This window comes from Gopherus evgoodei, chromosome 7 (genome assembly GCF_007399415.2).
Source record: "Gopherus evgoodei ecotype Sinaloan lineage chromosome 7, rGopEvg1_v1.p, whole genome shotgun sequence".
NCBI classification, from domain to species: Eukaryota; Metazoa; Chordata; order Testudines; family Testudinidae; genus Gopherus; species Gopherus evgoodei.
In genome coordinates, this window is record NC_044328.1 from 30,487,987 (window position 1) to 30,508,339 (window position 20,353).

At 39.3% G+C, this 20,353-nt stretch overlaps 1 protein-coding gene across 1 annotated transcript in view; it reads left to right on the forward strand.

Annotated features, from left to right (window-relative positions):
* Positions 1-20,353, forward strand: part of KNDC1 (kinase non-catalytic C-lobe domain containing 1) — a 104,183-nt gene that overhangs the window by 29,761 nt on the left and 54,069 nt on the right. Inside the window, 10 exon segments of the mRNA XM_030570230.1 lie at positions 2,349-2,414; positions 2,417-2,497; positions 3,827-3,916; positions 3,919-3,946; positions 4,376-4,526; positions 4,528-4,566; positions 4,568-4,722; positions 4,725-5,076; positions 5,078-5,384; positions 13,146-13,260. Coding sequence (XP_030426090.1) covers positions 2,349-2,414; positions 2,417-2,497; positions 3,827-3,916; positions 3,919-3,946; positions 4,376-4,526; positions 4,528-4,566; positions 4,568-4,722; positions 4,725-5,076; positions 5,078-5,384; positions 13,146-13,260 — 1,384 coding nt within the window.

A 20,353-nucleotide genomic window follows, 5' to 3' on the forward strand; every position in this document is an offset into this window, starting at 1 on the left:
TTGGTATTCATGCATACAGAAATGTATAGAATAACTTTTTTATACTTGTGATTATTTACTGGGTATTAATCTGCCATTGTATATTGAATGTTCAGGATATCAAAAAAGACCAGTCTATTGCTATGTTCCAAACATAACAATATAAAAAGGTGAAGGATTTACCTCAGTATTTTCTTGTTCCTTTTTGGTGGTATTTGTTCAGTTTCAGGAGTTCTGTTTTCCAAAGAGAAACAAAAAATCATTGTTTACTTTCAGAAATGAACATCCAACCTCAAAGTAAAGGAATAAGTTTTTACAGCTTGATATATCTTATGCTATTCACTGGTTGTAATTCAGTCTACAAAACTGGCTATAAAACCAAATTCTAGGCTAGTGGAAAAAATACTTTCTTCAGAAGACTGTTGTTCCTTGGTTCTTTTACAGCTATTTTGGACTTCTAAGAATGCTACTAAGAGCCTGATCCTGTAAACATTTACTAAAGGACATAGCATTTATACTGGGAATAGTCCTGTTAGTGTTAGCGGGGGATTCATCCTCATGTTTGGAAGTGGAAGTAGTGGTATGGCTGGGAGACTAGTGAGAGTTCAGAAATGATTGCTCCATCATCTTGCTATTCATGTTTAGGCACCCAGACTTCTTGTTGCGTAGCTTTTTACCAGTGTTTGTCAATGTTCCCATCTTATCACAGGGATTCTACCAAACTATCAATGATCCTTAGTACACATTGTGCTTTTTCTTGGTTACCTAGCACTAACTTTAGTCTGTGCCAACTTTAGTTAAGTGGCAGAAGGAGAGTGAATAGAGCCAGTTCTTTGTGTTTAGCTGCAGCTTCTCCCTTCATTCAAAACTGTAAATATTTTCTAATATTCTCATGTCTGAGATGTTCAAAGCATTGTTTTAGGCTGACATTATTCTCATCCATTGTAATAGTGCAGTGGTGGATTCAGGGGGAAAAAAGTGTGATGTTCTAGGTGTGATGGAAAAGATAGCTAATTGAGACAATCTTCTGCAAAACAGTGGAGTAAATTCTAAGGAATGTTCAGTTCTCTTAGGTCAGTGATTGCATATGATCTAACTTTTGTCACAACTATAATATTTGCTTACAAAAAGGGATGGTACCTCTCAGTTAAGCAACAGATCAAGCCCCGTCCATACAAGTCTGCAAGCCCTTATGCACAGTCAGGCAAGCAGTCCTCTGGTTTGTACTTGCATGAGTTCGGCTGGAGGAGCCAGGCCTGTTCTAGCTGAACTACCTTGGCTCAGTTTGACTCTGCCTTCTGTTAGAGTAGCTCCTTCCTCGCTTGCCTAAAATGAAGACAATTCTGCCATTTAGGAAGATCAGAAAAATGACTTGGCCTAGAGGACTGGCTGAATTATAAAACATGGTTAACTTGGTCAAACAAGGCAGTTAGGACAAACTCCTAGTCTGTAGCTTCACGGTAGAGTGTACAATTTGGTCATGCTTTTAACCCATGAGGGCAATATTCAGTACCAGCAATGCCTGTCTACATAACTTCCTCCTCCAAAGCTATACTCACGGTCAATTGTGTAGTTGGTTAGAAATGTTACTATATTAGAATAGTGTGCTCTAAACAGAATTTGAAAATATAGTACAGTCTAAATCAAATCTGAAGTGCTGGCTTACTGTTTCTGGTTCCTTTTTTTTTTCTTTTTATTTAACTAGAAAAAATTAAAAGATTTTTATTTCTGGATTATATGACAAATTCAGTATTTTCAAGTCAGATTTTCAAAAGTACTCAGCATTGGCCTAGCTCTACTGTATGAAATCAGTGGGATTTGCCATTGACTGACTGAAGTAGGAGCAGAGTTAGGCCAGCACTGAGCACTTTTCAAAATCCTACTCTAAAATTCTCATGAGACCTAAAATGAGGATATCACATTCCTGGTGTATGGCTGGTGTCCATTATCTGAGGTGAAATTACACCTTTACCACATTACCAAGGCCTGTGTCAGAAATCAACTTGGGCACCATAAAATCTTCCCATAGTCTTCTGTTTTGTTAGATTCAATACACAAAGGAGGGTACAAAGCTTTTGTATACAAAATGTATCTAATCTAAACTTGACTGTTAACCATGAAAGGTCATAAAAGAAAAACTTATAAGCATGCAATATTTCTTTTTTATTTTTGTAGAAACATGTTCTTCCATAATATTGCTAAAATAATAGTTTCAACTTTTGGACACTATAAAAATAACCTAAAATACGTTTTTCACTTCAGCTTCTGCTAGGATAGAAGTTGTTCACATAAAATGAATAGGGATATGGCTCGTTTTCTTTGGTTAATTGATAAGATATTATATAACGTTTATTTTGAACTTCATGCAGGCACATATCTATTCTTTGGGTGCAACACTGAAGCAACAATTGAGTTATGTGACAGAGCCTGAGATTGGAGTCAGAGTTTGGGGCAGGATCTACGACTCTGGCTGGAACAAATGCAAGAAGCGAATCCTGACGATAGGCCAGATATTGAGGTAAAGTATCCAGCTATGATTTTTTAATTTTTTTAGTAAGCTAACATTTATCTTACATGTGTATAAGACATAGAAGATTTTTTTTTTAATTTAACTATGTCCAGGTGTATAATTGACCTGAAATGTCTTCTGAAGTTAGAAAAAATCTTTCATTTCCTTCACTCCCCAAGTCTGCAGCTATAAATGTATGAGAGAGAGGAGAAATTACTTTATGGGAACTGTATTTCCAGATAGCTTGTACATGGAAGATGTGGATCCAAAGCCTCCCATATGCACTATCGCTTGAGACCTATGATTAGTTTATTGAGACAACTACTTTGAAAATGTTAGAAATAAGTAAGAAAAGAGGAACCTTATACTACAAAGGAACCCATATTGTGGCTCTCAATGTTACTTTGAGTGTATACAACAGGGGGATGAGAGAATCAAGCTTAGGGTCTTCTACTTCTGGACATTCTGGAGCATTCTTTACTAAAATACTAAATAAATAATAAACCTGTATTTGATTACCGATATTTTTCGTAATTGTACAGCTGTTTTGGCAAACTGTCTCTGATTAATGCCTTTTTTAACATTCTAATGTTTGTTTTACCATATCTGTTTGTTTCTAATTGTTTACCAAAGCAATCCATAGATGTGGCTCTCAACCTTTCCAGACACCTGTACCCTTTCAGGAGTCCGATTTGTCTTGGGTACCCCAAGTTTCACCTCGCTTAAAAACAACTTGCTTACAAAATCGGACATAAAAATACACAAGTGTCACAGCACACTATTACTGAAAAATTGCTTACTTTCTCATTTATACCATATAATTATAAAATACATAAATTGGAATATAAATATTGTACTTACATTTCAGTGTATAGTATATAGAGCAGTATAAACAAGTCGTCTGTATGTAATTTTAGTTTGTACTGATTTTTTCTAGTGCTTTTAATGTATGCTGTTGTAAAACACAGGCCACAATTTAGAGCCATTACAAAATAGTATACTTATTGTTATTTGACACACAGAGTAAATTATTGATAGAAATTAAATTTTAAAAGAGTTATCTGTAACCCAGTCATTCCTAATATTCCTATGTCTAAAACTGGATATGTAACTTGAAACGGGACTTTAAGTATTCTATAGTAGCCCATGCTAGAAATAAATTATAGTTAACAATGTAATATAGATACAAGATTTGCAAAATGTAGGTCCTATTATACTAATATCTCGTTAAAAATTCCAATGTGCAATATATGATAACCATGATCATTTAAGCCAAAAACTTGGAGAATTTATTTACCTTAAATAACCAGTAAATGTTTTAACTTAATTGTCCTATAGAGTATCATCTCATTATGTGAAGAAAAAATTGAGTTTGCTTCCTCAAGTAATATTTGTCGAAATCTATCTGCTGTTGGAAGAAGGGTGCTTTTCAATAGAAATCATTTGGTACTTTTCAAGGTAAACTTAATGTATTTCAGATTAAAATAACATAGTTCAGACAGTCCTACGTGAATAGTGAAATCCAAGAACATGATCTGCAAGTCCTTATATTTCTGTCGCTGTACTCATTTTCTTTTGTTAAAATAAAATATAACCTATTAATAACACTTGGATCAGAATATATGTGGATTCTCTTTATTAAGAAAAAGCTAAACATTCAGTGACAATAATAACTTACACTGAACAATTTTCCATTATGATTTATGGAGACTCTCTCTCTAAAATTTTGTCCTTTCTGATAAAAATGACATGCTCAGAGAATCTTGTTTCTATATGTACCTTAAAATGTACTATGAGGGCAAAAAACTGCAACGCATAAAAGAAAACTCTAGAAAAGATGAACGATTTTAAACACTTTTTAATGTGAACATCTGTTTTTGCATCTAGACAACTGTGATAACATGTGGAAGGGAAAAGTGTGCCAGGACAAGGTGGGATTTAATTATTATACAAATGAAAAAAACAACATAGAAGGTGATTCCTCTACAATGGAAGACATGACAACAAGCTATCACGGAGACTCTTCTGTAGCCAATGTGCCTGAATGCAAGAGAATGTAGTTTAAAGGAAATGCAATTGATCTGAATAATGAAGATCTCAACATTCACAACTTGCAACTGAGGTTAGAAAGAGCAAAGAGGAGGACACGCATGTAATATATAATGAAAGATTTGCTAACATTGTTTTGGAGCCAAAACCATTTACTAATGACAGAGAGAGAGATGTTTTTAAGAAAAGTGTTTGAGAAAAATGAAAACTTTTCCAAAGCTACCGCTTGAAGTTACAGACACAAGTAATGTTTTCACATCTCTAACAAACAGTGGACTACTAGCTCGTAAAAAACAATCACTAACATATGAATCAGTACCTCTAGACAATAATCAGGCTGCTGCTTCAGAGGGAGATCGTAGTTCATTTAATGTTAATAATCTACCAGGAATAAAACCAAAGAATTACCAGGTCTCTGATCTTCAGTTAGATGCATCTTGTGTGTGTACGCAGGTCTCTGGCATGTATCTAGAGGAATATATGCCATCCTTTAGTGGTAAAAAGAAAGCTGCTCTTTCATGCAATCGTATAGAAGATCTTCCATGCTACCTCCGAAACTCGACATATCACTAATACATTAAAAAACCCAGATCAATCAGCTGCTGGAGCAGAAGTAATAAACAACTATATGGCACTGGAGGACCCTACTGAAACTTCTCAAAGATCAAGTGAAAATTGTTTAGCACATTTTAATAAGATGGCTTCAGTGTTATCAACAAAAACCAATAGGAATGGATATGGGTCAAGCCTAATTAGTTCTCCAGAATTACTTACTGGTGTGATGAGTACAAACAATAATGAAAATCACTGTGGAAGCAGAGAATCAGAAGTCAAAAGTAATGAGCAGGTAGTAAAAACAAAATCTTCATTATATAGTTGCTGTAGTCATTTATGTGGAGAGGAAATGACTTGAATACCATGTGTTATCCACGTTTTCCCTCATATTAACATAGCTATATAGAGTAGAACCTCACTAATCTGCATGCTTTAAAATTCATATGAATTTGGTCTGTTCCCTTTTCTCACCAAAGGTTTATAAGTAAGGCCTGAAGTAAGGTGTCTTGATTGCTAAACCTTCATCATTTTAACATTTTTTCAGGCTGTACTTGTGTATGCTAGTATATTACAAAGTGGCAGCATATAATTTAAATTAAACTCCATTTGTTGGGATAAAGCACAAAGTGTATTTTGATGGATTTTCTTTGGGTGTTTGTTTTGGGGTATGGGGTAGGGTTGTTTTTAGGAGATTCATGTTTTGCTGACTCACAAAATTTGCTAAGTTGTAGTGGACCTTCCAGGCATTAATGAGAATTAGAGTACTTGGGTGAGCTCCTGGCTTTACTGAAATCTCTGACAAACATGCCATTGACTTCAGTAGGACCAAGATTTCACTCCTTTTTGTCTTCTAAAGCCACAGACATATTTAAGTTTATTTCAAAATTGTATAAAAATTCTCGTATTCATCTTTTATTCTAAAAGGCCCTTCTATATATGTGCTACGTTATATTTCATAATATGCATGTATTATATGTGTACATTGACCAAAAATGTTTTGCTTCTATGAACAGCCAAATAAAAGAGGAGGGAGAGGAGGAGTCGATTCCATCAATGTACTCTACTAGACAGTTGGGGCAACGTTGCCTCCTTCCCCTCAAAGTTCTCAGGGTGGACAAGTTTGATCTCTGACTAGATGGTTTTCTCTTGTGTCACACTTTAACAATCATGAGCAATCCATGGAATAGGAGAATTTGTGAATACCTACTCTGGTTGTTTAAGCTTCTCAAGTTATGCTGTGACTTGTACAGAGTGAGCATCATGAATGTTCAGTTCTCATGCTTGATTTGCATAATTTTGCCTAGGCTCTTTTTTTTTATTATTATTATAAATAGAATTCTTCTCTAAAGGAAAGATTGATCAACCTGCCCTCTGTAACAGAGTGTCTGCTGCATATCAGGTCTCAACTCTGAGGTGTCTACCCCTCAGCCTGAATAATAGCAAATAACTAACAGATATCTAACTGAAGAGCTTGTGATGCAGGTAGGCTCCTGAATTATCAAAAAGGAATTCCATGTTGGAGATTTTATACCCTCACTCCCACCCCCACATTGTTCTTGCCTATCAAGATCACAGTGCAAGCTCCATAGGGTTCACTTTGCAGGGAATTCTGACTATAAACACGGTGTCCCCTGTGTTTTATTCAAACCCCATGAATTTTCATATTCTTGGACTCTTGGATAAGGTATGTTTGTTGCAGGTAACTTATTTCAGTTTCTTCTGATCTTCTGTTATCACCCATTTATTCTACATACTCTTTAGGGGATGGGGAAAGTCGGATTGAAAATCCATCTTGTATCTTTTTTTCCAGATGAAATGATTATCAGTTCCTCTGATGAGTTTCCATGTGCCTACTTTATTTCATAGTCACATTTGTGTGTGTGTGAGAATGTATAGCCTGCTCATTCTGGACACAGATTTAATAAGTGTTTATTACTTTTCACCTCCTCTCTTCTGGGTGATGAGTAGAATCCTTCCCCCCTTGAATTCAGTGACAAAACTCTCATTAACTCTCATAGGGTAAGGATTTCACCCTGGATGTTGCTCCAGTTATTCTAATCCTCAAAGGGTAGTAAATATGATCTGAGCAGAAATGACAGACACCAAGCTTGTGACAAAGAAGGCCACGGATCATAGAGACGTACTGTGAGTAGAAGGAAGGGTTCTATTGACTCAGGTTCTCAACTTCCTGTCTTAGTGAACAGTCCTACGTAAAACTTCAGGCTCCAACGCACAAACAGTTAATGCTGAAGAGACCCTGTTAAAATCCAGAAGCTCTCCTAGGTCTTTGTCTAACATAGGGTCTAGAAGAAATTTTACTATTTAAGGAGAGGGCCATTTAAACCTACCAAATTATTTCTCATCAAGTTCTAGGTTTTTTTACAAACAAGCTGTTGACAAAGGCATTGCCATATGTTCTCTAACGCATTGTGGCACAGCTCTGGTGACCGTTAAAGGGAGCCATTGACAACAACCTCTGTCCAAACAGTTCCTTTAAGTTCTAGAGTTAAGCTGCCTTCTTAAGCAGATGTTTTCCCATCTACAGACTAAACACAGAGTTGAGGGCTCTTCGTAAATCCTCCTTCTGAAGGAAGTTCTTTTAAAGCTTCTAGCAACTGGTTTTTTGTTTCTAACAGCAAATTATTTTTCTCCTCCAGTTTCTGGCACATGGTAGCCTTTGCCTACAGGTTCTCCTCCACATTTTAAAAACTCTATTCTTACAGAGTAGCCTGAAGTTCTGTGACATACTTTGTGTGCATGTGCCACGCCTGATTTCCCCAATGTCAGAATTCTTATGTCCTTTTTCCAGCGGGGCTAAAAGAAACTTCCAGGTTTCTATATAACATTTTTGTCTTGGTATTGAACACAAAATTTGAGTCAAAGTTTTTTTTATTTACTGCAAGGGAACAAAGAGGATGTGATTCCAATAAGAATGTACTTTGCCAGTTTTCCCCCTGAATAGGTAATGCTTATGTGAACAGATCTGCAAAGCTACTATATACCAGGCATTATATAATAGATATGCATATGTCTTCAAATGCAGTTTTCAACAGAACTGTTCTAGCATCTCCAAGTATTCTCTAATTAGAAAGAATACTATATAAGTCCCATCTAGTTAGTGATTAACCTTGTCCACTCTGGAGAATAGACAGGTTTTTTTTTCTTACTTGTCAATAGTATTTTTCCAGAGGACATCATCTGTCTGTCTAATACCCTAACACTGCTTCCTATGTGCTTTACAGCCAATTGGCAGTACTAAAGATGCTCATTTGCTGTTATCTTGCTTCTCCAATGTATCTTGTAAGGGCACTTAGTGATAGCTTGCTGTTCCATAAATAAACATTTATCACTTCAAGGTTGAGTGGGGATCCTTTATTTCTCTAATCAATTTCATTCCAATCAGGTGTCTCATATCTGTGCTTTTAAATATTTTTTTCTACAAATATTATGGCTTTCACACCAGAGAGCCACTAACAGGCACCTGGAGTTAGACTGTTTTAGTGCTCAAACATCTGTGTTCTGTTGGTCACTCATATCTAATCAAGTGTGACAGAAGTGAAAACCCACCTAGGTAGAGAATGACATTGACCATTGGTGAAATATCATTTACAGGTAAGAAAAATTGTGTATTCCCAGAATGGTGTTCCCTAAGAGAGGACTAATGTGTTATTTATTGCCTCATTATGGCTGTTTATAAGATGCCAGTGTATGTTCGCATAATATAGTACTATTCTTGGCCTAAAAGGCAGGCATAGTTCAGATATTTATTATTCCTAGATGTTTGGGTATATAAAACTGGTATCAGCAGTGAATTATAAGAATATTACTAAACATTTTTACGTTAGTCCTTTTACCAACATCATTCTCCTTAGTAGCGAGAAGGGGCATACAATATGTACTAAAGAATTTTCTCATTAAAGTGAAAGTCATTAATGCCTACAATATATATTAATCTATAATATATAGTAAAAGCTGTTTTATCCGGCACTTCACCAACTGGAAAGCTCTATAAACCAGCATTTCTGATCTTCATTGAAATGCTGGTTTATAGTCTGGTTGGCACAGGGCCAACATGGGGGTTGGGGCACAGGAGTGGGTGTGGACTGTGGGCTCTGGGATGGAGTTTGTGTGCAGGAGGGGGCCTGGGATAAATGAGGGGGTGCCGGATCTGGGGGCCACTCACCTCGAGCAGCTCCCTGCAAGTGGCAACCTGTCCCGGCTGCTCCTAGGCAGAGGCGTGGCAGGCAGCTCTGCGCACTCTTCCCCTGCCCTGAGTGCTGGCTGCACAGGTCCCATTGGCTGGGAACTGCGGGCAGTGGAAGTCGCGGGGGCTGCGCCTGTGGGTGTAGTCAGTGTGCAGAGCTGCCTGCCATGCCTCTGTCCGGGAGCAGGCGGAACAGGTCGCTGCTTGTGGGGAGCTGCCAGAAGTGAGCACCCCCTGGATCTGGCACCCTAAACCTCCTTCGGCGCCCCAACTCACTGCCCCGAGCCCCCACCCACATCCAAACTCTCCCAGAGCCTGTTTTCTGCACTCCCCCTCCCACACCCAAACTCACTCCCCTTAGTTAACCGGCATTTTCTACTTAGCGGCACCCTCACTTCCCCCAACATGCTGGATAAAACAACTTCTACTATACCTTCATATTTCTCATCAAAGCTACTCTGATTAAGAAAATGTTTTCTTAAAAACTGAGCTCTTAAACCATTTCTAATATGAAAAGGATACATTTCCAAAAAAATTGATACAATTTGAGAATTTCAGAAATAAATAGAGAAAATGAGGATTTTGCACAGACTTATGCATATAAGTATATTGCTGATGGTGCAGTACTAAAGAAGTAGGGATGTTGGATAAAGTTGATATCAACAGCCTAGAGGATTCAAAACTTCTGAAACTTGCGTTGCTGGAAGTCTCTAGTGGTATTTCTGAAAAGCTTAAATAGGCTTTTAAACTTTTTTTTAAATGTCCCACTGAATTCAGTGGAACATAAGCATACGCATAAAGTTAAAACATGCTTAAATTATTTGGGGAATTGGGGCCTTAAGTAAAAAAGTTGCCTCATAGCCATAACTAAGGAAAGCAACACTGCTTACCAAGTAAACTTCATTTAATTGGACTTGGTGCAATTATTTTGCTTAAACAAGAGTATTGAGTATTTACTGATAATATGCATAGTGCTCATACTTAAGAATTTGCACAAGGAGTAGGGCAAATAAAGCCCTGATAGTGGACTCTGGAGGGGCCTTCCTTTTCTTTCCTGTTTCCCCTCTCTCCATAATGACAACATTTAGGCATTGCGTACCATCTGGAATAAAAGTAATCTTTGTCTAGCAATATCTGGACAACAGCCACCCAGAAGAGGTAATAGCAATATAGGTAGAAACCAAGGTAACCTCATTATGGAAATACAAGATCCTCTATAGCCAGTGAAACTAATACTTCTAAATGACTATAGTACTTATTTCATCCCTCTTTCCAAAACAGATCTAGGACACTTGCCAGGGAAGTGTCACTCAAAAGAATGCCAATTAAATAAAATTAAGTAACCTGTAACTTGCCTGCATCTTTTCTTTTCTTTCCCCATCCCTCCCACTTCTATTTTTTTCTTATTCTCCCCTTGTGCTTATCTGATTCACTCAGTCACAGATAATGGTGGTATTTCTCTTGTCTAGTATTTATTTTGTTACATCCTTGTCTTTGCTGCCTTTCTCTGAAACAGCATTTCCATTCCTATGATTCTTCTCACCTCTTCATCCATTCTGTTGTCCACCATTGCCTGCACACACTCTCCTGTGGTAAGCCTTTCCCCTTTGCTACCCTTCTTAAATTCTGTCAACTTTCCTGCTCTAGTCAATGTTCCTTTCTTTCCTTCCTCTCTCTCCTTCTCCCTGCATGTAATGAGAAAGTACAGGATGTCTCTTTCTGCTCCCCTACTAACTTGTGTGTTTCATATTTACTCCCCACATCACTGGAGCCTTAAGGGTGAATGCTATTGCTAAGAGATGAACATGGGGGGAGTGGGCCATCTTCTTCCTCCTTCCCTTGCAAGCTATTCATTAGCTTCTCGCTGTGGTCAGAAGCACCTGATATGTGGAGCAGAGAAAGCAGTCAGGTGAACAAAAGGAGAGGAGGTAGCATCAGCTTTCTGTGCAGATCTTTGAGTTCCTCTAGAGGCTGCAGACTGCAAATATCAGTGAGGAAGGTTTCCTCTCTGCCCTAGTAGCTGTTCTGATGTAGAACAGAGTAGCATGGCCTCAGAGGGAAATGTGGGGAAGTTGGCATCACAGTATTTGTTGACTTGAAAGACTCTCTGAGACCAAGCATCACTCTCAGACTGTCTGAGAGTTTCTCCAACTCTGGCAGTTTTATCCCATGGCTGAATTTGAACTGTTAACACCTGTTTTTGTTTTGAAGCCTCTCCAGGAGGAGGTCATAGGCACAGCTCAGAGACTTGTCAGAAGTATCATTGTATGAAGAGGGTAACAAAAAGGGTAGCCAAAAGGGACATCAAAAATCCTTCATACCAAATGTTGACCACTTTTCAAGTGAGGGTCCTGTAGCTCAGTTAGTGTCTTGTTTTTGCTGTCTGGCAAACTTTGAGAAGTTGGCTCCTTTTAAAAATTATTTTTAAAGAGTCATGTTTTTATGCAGCTGACTCCTCTTAACTATTTAAATAGCTTTCATCAGCTTTTTTTTTTTTTTTAAACAAGATCAAGAAACAGAATTGTGGTTGAGCTCTTGAGCTCTGTGTCAGGCTCAAGAATACTGGTGATGGCAAATTTGAAAATGAAACTTAATCTGATCAGGCTGGATGACATTTACCCGTAGTGAAGTTAGCTATGCTTTTTTTTATGCAACATGCTACACACGGTGTTTGGTAGAGAGAATCTAACACAAGGAAATGTATGTTAAGAGCAGACTACAAAAACATAGCACTTTAAAAAGTTATTGTTGACTGTACTTCTTAACAGTTAATACAAAGTTTATACAGTTCACTTTTTAAAAGGATGTTTAAAAGGCATTAGGCCAAAGTATTTACCTACCTTTATGGCTGCCTTATGGTGAAAGTCAGTGTACCTGCAGGATTCCAGGTATGAATATAATATGGCTTCTTCCCCCAAGGCTACTGATCCTTGGTCTGACGAGAATGTTGTTTTTAGCATCCGTGACTTGCATCAAACTGTTGTGACTGAAGGTAATAAACCTCTGTTATAGTTATGAAATTCCAAAGAAAATATTCATAAATTATAGCCTAGAAAGCCCCTATGAAGAACAGTAAATATTCTCTTGCATTTGTACAATAACACTTCTTTATACTAGGGTGATGGTCAAGTGTAAACATCTAGCTTGATAAACAAGCTACAACTTTTAGTGATACAACATGCCACTCGTGTAAATTAAATTGTCAACAATTATTAAAAACAAAATAATGTTTTTACTTCAAAAGAATTCTGACATTTCTGTTGTCGATGTTATGTAACTTGTTTCACAGAAGTACAAGAAACTTTGATGCAATCTTTAAGGTAAGACCTATAATGCTGCTGTCAAGAGAGATCAGGATTTCTGCTCTTTGTAGGCTAGGCAATAGAGCCCTTGATGGAACTATTCTTTTAAACTATTCTATTATGCCAGTGGTCCTGTGGGACCCACAGGATCCGAGTCCTACTGCAGGGCTCTGCTAGGCAATGTCTCTTTTAATTATTTCTGTCATACTGCAAAGAATCTTTGTATTGTGATAAGCAAAAAGATTTTGAACAGATCAGCTCTCCAGAGATACTTTTTTCCCCTTCCTGTGAAAGCTAATTTGAATTACAATTTTTTCTGCGTATTTCAGAAGTTTAGAATTAATTCATCTTGTTGTTGTGCAAAGATTTTTCTATGAGAAGTTACCAGTGACATTTATTAACATTAACTGGAATAAAATGCCTAAGCCCCAATGCCTTTAAAATGTGTGCATTTAGTTTAAGGTACTTTTTGTCAAAACATCAGTAGATATTTTATTTTTAGAAATGTATTGTCTCATAACTTTTTTTTCTTTGATTTTATTTTCAGGAGGTCTCTCTGAAACATCTTTTGTCTTGGTATGGTAAGCCATTGAAAGACTATGAACTCTGGGCATTATGTCATGAATGCTTGTTTACTCTACAGACTTGCATAGATTATCCAGGTAGTGCCTTCATGACTTCTAAATAGTCTATATGTATATTCACTTGCATAGATTATTGTTGTATATCAGGATTTTTCACTGCATATACCTATTTAAATGTTTCTTCTGCAACTCAAATGAAAACTGAAATTTTAAAATACTGTGATTAACTTCAGTTATAGAGACTCTGATTGAAAAATTTTAGTACACTTGGAATTAAGTTTCATACATTTCATGGGAAGACTATATCTCTTTTTTATTGAACTTTTGGTATGTCTGAGGAAGTGTATAAAGTAAAGAGATTAATTTCCCTGGATGAGAGTCTGTGTGTTACCTTTAACAAGCCCATGGGGACCTCTGCAAGTTCCAGCAGCCTATAGGATTTCATAGTGTTCAGGATCTACACGGAACTGTGTGCTGAGGCTGTTCCCCCAACCATGTCCCCATACCTGAGGATCTGACACGGGGGGGGGAAGAGGGGAGGGAGGGGAATCTTTCCAAAGCTGGAACTTGAGCATTTAAGGCCTCTTTTTACTGCTGTGCCCTCTAGCATAAAAAGCTGAGGTGGGTGGGGGGTGAGGATTTCATGTGTATCCTGAATTTTAGTAGGAATCTTGAACATGTTTGGTCCAGCTTACGCTAATGATAAACCTGAAGAAGCTCTAATATAAAGAGAGCTGTTTTTGGTTTGGGTTGGTTTGTTTTTGCTTTCTGTTTGTTTAAAAATTCTTCCTAAGGATATTGGTTAAATCAGTAGCGAATGAATATAAACAAATCACTACTAAAATACAATAATTCATAGCATTTTTTAGGATTGTGTTGATTCAGCCATTTTTATCTTTTTATAGTATAAAAATATTACAAAGAAAATTAGCTATAAAAGTAGATTTTTGTGCACTTAAGGTATGCTGCTCTTAAACTTTAACCTATGCTGCTCTATGTGATTTCAGAACCATGGTGCATGTCCCTAATGTTTGGAAAAACTCCAAATTACTGCATATAATGAGCTAGATTCTAATTTAATATGCCCAACAAACCTCTGCTACTGTGCATATGCGTGTGTCCAAAGCAGCTGAGTTTCAACATACTGATGCAATCTGAGATCTGAACTTTGCCTAGCATTTGAAAATTAAAAACTGTTTAAATAAATATTAAGGTTGTGACACAAACCAGTAAATGGGAGGATATCCTTTCTAGCATCTTCATTTTGGGTCTTCTGCCTTTCAGCGTGAAACTTTTGAGCTGAATATTGTTCACTTTAGAACCGTTCTGATAAGGGTGTGTGTGTGTGTGTGTGTGTGTGTGTGTGTGTGTGTGTGTGTATATATATATATATATATATATATATATAAAAAATATACCTCTTCTCCGATATAACGCTGTCCTTGGGAGCCAAAAAATCTTACTGCGTTATTGGTGAAACCGCATTATATTGAACTTGCTTTGATCCACCAGAGTACGCAGCCCCGCCCCCCGGAGCACTGCTTTACCGCATTATATTCGAATTTGTGTTATATCGGGTCGCATTATATTGGGGTACAGGTGTATATGTACTCATTATAAAACAGTTTTACTGTTCATTTGCTACTTAATGAAAAACTCTTTATCTTATTGATTTTTTTTTGAATACCCCCTTCCCAGCACAATCTTAAGAATGATTCATTTTACCCATTCTTGAGTCTTTTTTTTTTTTTTAAATGTGTATTTTTTAACCTACTTTGTCTTAATTATGGCAGTGAAAGACTGATAAAGTGAGGAATGACGACTGTTTAAATGGCAATAGGAATCTGTCTGGCTTGATTAACTGTTCATTTCCAGATTTTTTAAAAAACAGGGTTTCTGTAATTAAATTCATTTTAACCAAAGCTTGCTTTTTTTCCTTTTCAAATTTGGAAATGTTTTTTAAGTACAGGATCACATTTCAAATTAAGCTTATCAGATGTATGCCAGACAGTACATGAAATCATTATGTGAAAAACTATATAGTAAATAGTACTTGCACAGTGTACTTCATTTTGGTATTAGTATGTCAAATGAGGGAGTTAGGTATGTTAGATTTCTATACATATTATATGCTCCCTCGTCAGGTAATCTATTTTGATGTTAACCTGCCTGACTGCCAGAAGTTCAAAAGAGACCATTGACGAGAAACTGCAGGAAATGAAACAATGACACAGATAAGAGCTCTTTGATGAAACAATGGATGGGCTTTTAATGGGGATGAAACTACCTGACTTTCTCCATCAAGGCTAGAATGGTTTACTGTTCCCAAGGGTGAAGCCTGGGATAAAAGTGTATCTAAGGCCATGTCTACACTACTATTTATGTCACTCAGGGGTGTGGTATCACATCGGTGGCAGTGTGCACAGCACTGTGTCAGCAGGAGAGAGCTCCCGCTGACATAGTTACCACCACTTGTTGGAGGTGGTTTAATTTTGTCAACGGGAGAGCTCTCTCCCGTCAGCATAGAGCGACTACGCAAGCGATCTTACAGCGGTGCAGCTGTATCAGTCCAGCTGTGCTGCTCTAAGGTCTCTTGTGTAGACATAGCCTAAATCTCAAAGATCCTAGAAAAGGGAGGTGTTTTGGATAGCTAGAGGAGACGCCGAGGGTGTCAGTGGAAGCTGACAGATTGATAGACATGCATGTGCTGTGAGCAAGCCAGGTTGTTTTCTGCCTGCCAGGAATGGAGTTAGCTGGGCTGAGGGGAATTTACAGTGGTTAATACCCTTGTGGGTTGGCCTCTTGTTGTTTTATATTCTTTTCTCTATCTGTTTTGTACCTTTGGTGAAAGAATAAATAAAGCTTTGTTTTCAAGACATTGTTTGTGTCACTGCACACGTCACAGGCTTCTGAAGGGAAACTCTTACAGTTGCCAAAACAGAGTTGGGGCTGTGTCAACACAGTGGAGAACCAGCAGGGCTGCAGCCAGAGATCCAATCTGAGTGTTTGGTCTGTGTGGTTCTATCCAAAGTGAGGTGCCGGAAGCCAGACTTGTCATCTAAGGTGTGCACTTGAGAGGCACAGTTTGCCTTGTAACCATGACAGTTACATAGAAGAAGAATAAACTTTTTGTTAGCATGTGTAGGCCCACCTAAATTTGCAACTTAGGCCTGGTCTACACTACGCGTTTAAACCGAATTTATCAGCGTTAAACTGATTTAACCCTGCACCCATCCACACAATGAGGCCCTTTATATCAATATAAAGGGCTCTTTAAACCGGTTTCTGTACTCCTCCCCGACGAGAGGAGTAGCGCTGAAATCGGTATTGCCATGTCGGATTAGGGTTAGTGTGGCCGCAAATCGACAGTATTGGCCTCCAGGCAGTATCCCACAGTGTACCATTGTGACTGCTCTGGATAGCAATCTGAACTTGGATGCACTGGCCAGGAAAAGCCCCGCAAACTTTTGAATTTCATTTCCTGTTTGCCCAGCATGGAGCTCTGATGAGCACGGGTAGCGATGCAGTCCCAAATCCAAAAAGAGCTCCAGCATGGACCGTACAGAAGATACTGGATCTGATCGCTGTATGGGGAGACAAATCTGTTCTATCACAGCTCCGTTACAGAAGACGAAATGACAAGCATTTGAAAAAATCTCCAGGCTATGTTAGACAGAGGCCACAGCACAGTGCTGTGTGACAAGCATAACGGAAAGCCAAAGAATGAAATGAACGCTCATGGAGGGAGGGAAGGGGTGCTGAGGACTCCAGCTATACCACAGTCCCCGCAGTTTCCGAAAAGCATTTGCATTCTTGGCTGAGCTCCCAATGCCTGTAGGGTCAAACACATTGTCCGGGGTGGTTCAGGGTATATCTCGTCAATTTACCCCCCTTCCTCCCCCATGAAAGAAAAGGGAAAAAAATTGTTTCTTGACTCTTTTCAATGTCACCGTATGTCTACTGCATGCTGCTGGTAGACGCGGTGCTGTGGCACTGAACAGCAGCATCCTCTCCCCTCCCCTGCCCTGTGGCAGATGGTACAATATGACTGCTATCCATTGTCATCATCAGCCCGTGAGTGCTCCTGGCTGGCCTCGGTGAGGTCGGCCGGGGGCACCTGGGTAAAAATAGGAATGACTCCCGGTCATTCCTGGCAGATGGTACAGAACAGCTGGTAACAGTCTTCATCATAGCAACTGGGGGCTGAGCTCCATCAGCCCCCCACCCCTTTCATGTCTAAAGAAAAGATTCTGTACTGCCTGGACTATCATAGCAGCTGGAGGCTTCCTCCCCCTCATTTTATCTCACTAAAAACTCAGTGTTTCTTATTTCTGCATTCTTTGTTACTTCATCACACAAATGGGGGGACACTGCAATGGTAACCCAGGAGGGTTGGGGGAGGAGGGAAGCAATGGGTGGGGTTGTTACAGGGGCACCCCCTAGAATGGCATACAGCTCATCATTTCTGTGGGATCTGACACGGAGCAGCTGTGCTCTCTGGTACACTGGTTCTCTAGTACACTTGCCCCATATTCTAGGCAGGACTGACTCTATTTTTAGATAAAACATAAAGGAGGAAATGACCCGGGGAGTCATTCCCATTTTTGTCTTTGCGCCCCCGGCCGACCTCAGCGAAGGCCAGCCAGGAGCACCCATAACAGCAGCAGATGGTACGGAACGACTGATAATTGTCATCTCATCGCCAATTTACAATGGCACGGCAGGCGGTACAATAGGGATGGTAACCGTCGCTGCTACCTTGCAAAGGCAAATGAATGCTGCTGTGTAGCACTGCAGTACCGCGTCTGTCAGCAGCATCCAGTACACATACGATGACAGTGACAAAAGGCAAAACGGGCTCCATGGTTGCCATGCTATGGCATCTGCCAAGGCAATCCAGGGAAAAAGGACGCAAAATGATTGTCTGCCGTTGCTTTCACGGAGGAAGGATTGAGTGACAACATTTACCCAGAATCACCCGCGATACCGTTTTTGCACCATCATGCATTGTGATCTCAACCCAGAATTCCAATGGGCGGGGGAGACTGCGAGAACTATGGGATAGCTACGGGATAGCTACCCACAGTGCAATGCTCCAGAAATCAACGCTAGCCTCGGTACATGGACGCACACCACCGAATTATTGTGCTTTGTGTGGCTGCGTACACTCGACTTTATACAATCTGTTTTACGAAACCAGTTTATGTAAAATCGGAATAATCCTGTAGTGTAGACATACCCTTAGTTGCTTAACTGACTTAGTCCTGAAGTGCAGTGGAAGAAAGCTGTGTTGCTGGTTGAAAATAAATGCTAGGTCATGGGTGTTCGCAATTATTAAAATACATACCTTAGAACTTACCATGTAAATAGTCTAAGGCCATGATCCTGCAAGGTACTTCACATTTGTAGACCCCCATTGACTGCAGTGGAGACTTGCATGTGGGTGGGGTTGCCCACACAGCAGCTTGCAGGATTGGGTCCAGAGTTAGTAAAAAGATGTACCTCTGGACCACTGTGATAAAATAAATAGCATATGTGTAAAGTACTATATATGGTTGTGACACCAAAGTGTTAAAGTCTGTGTTGTAATTCAGACAAGGAAAGAGTGAATTTGCACATGCAGCTGGAAAAGGGCACTACCAACCTGAAAATCACATTTCCATATGAAAATGTTGAACCAGTAACCCTTAAGGCTACTATAACTGAAAAAAATTACAACAAAAAGTTAGTGTGTTTTTCCTCTGTAGCTTCATGTGTTTACTTTGACAGCACATTCAGTATAATCGACTTCGCTGGTTTTTTGGTCAGTTTCACTTCTTGTCTCTTGCATGAAAGTGATTATATCACTTACATACTGCTCTAGGGCAGCTTGTATGGCTCTTCCTGTAGTCCTGCAAGAAGGTGTTTAGCACCAGAGCAGAAGTCAATCTGAAACCAAAGAGACTGCAGGCAGCTGTGTTCATAGGGAGCGAGAGCAATAGTGAACTGAGTTTGTTTGATAGGGACCTTCTTGAGTTTATCCAAAAGACTGTTCTAAACATATGTGATTCTGCTGTGTTACTAATACAGTAAAAGTTGTGTTTTCTGGCACTTTATAAACAGGAAAACTCTAGAAACTAGCATTTCAGAGTACTAGATCTAGGTGGTGCTCACCTCGGTGGCTCCCCACAAGCAGCAACATGTCCCTGCCACTCCTAGGCGGAGGCATGGGCAGGCAGCTTTGCATACTGCCTCTGCCCCAGGCACCACCCCCGCAGCTCCCATAGGCTGCGGTCCCTGGTCAATGGGAGCTGCACAGCCAGTGGGCGGGACAGGGCAGTGCGCAAAGCCGCCTGGCTGTGCCTCTGCTTAGAAGCAGCAGGGACATGTTGCCGCTTGCAGGGAGCTGCCCGAGGTAATCGCTGCCTGGATCTGGCACCCCAAAACCTCTCTGCACCCCAACCTCCTGCCCCGAGCTCCTTCCCACATCCAAACTCCCTCCCTGAGCCCCCTTAGTTATCTGGGATTTTTGCCTAGCCGGCAACCCCCATTCCTCCAACATGCTGGATAGCATGTCTTTTACTGTACTTAATATACAGATATAGATATAAAGTTAATGACACACTGTATACAGGATACTCCTGTTATAAAATTGATTTTTAATTATTTTTTTAGAAATCAGTATCCCTTTTAATTTTAATGCTTCCTGCCTTTCCCAATGCTGTCCTATGTGTAGGCTGCCCTTCTTGAGCATATTTATAAAGACATCTTTTCCTCCTTCTGAATCATTCTCAAACCCACTTTCCAAATAATTAGCTAACTAAGAATTTTTGAGGTAGCTCAAGTGCATTTAAAACACCCTCTAAATTTATGTATTTTGAACCTGACCCACACTGGATTCTAGTACTATGGATCCCTACATGCACACTGAGTCCTTTATTGGGACTTTGATTATTTCCTATCCTCTTATCCTTTATATATTGTTTCTGGGCTTTGGCCCAGATCTTATGATTGGATACATGCAGGAAGATCCTTCCACTCTTGCAATGAGGCTCCAGGGTTGCCGTGCATGGATCCAGTTGGAGGTTCAGGGTCTTAAAATCTAGACTCGTTGGGGCAAGGACAACATCTTATTTGTTTGTAAAGCACCTAACACAATGAGGTCCTAGTCCTGATGGTGCTTCTGGGCACT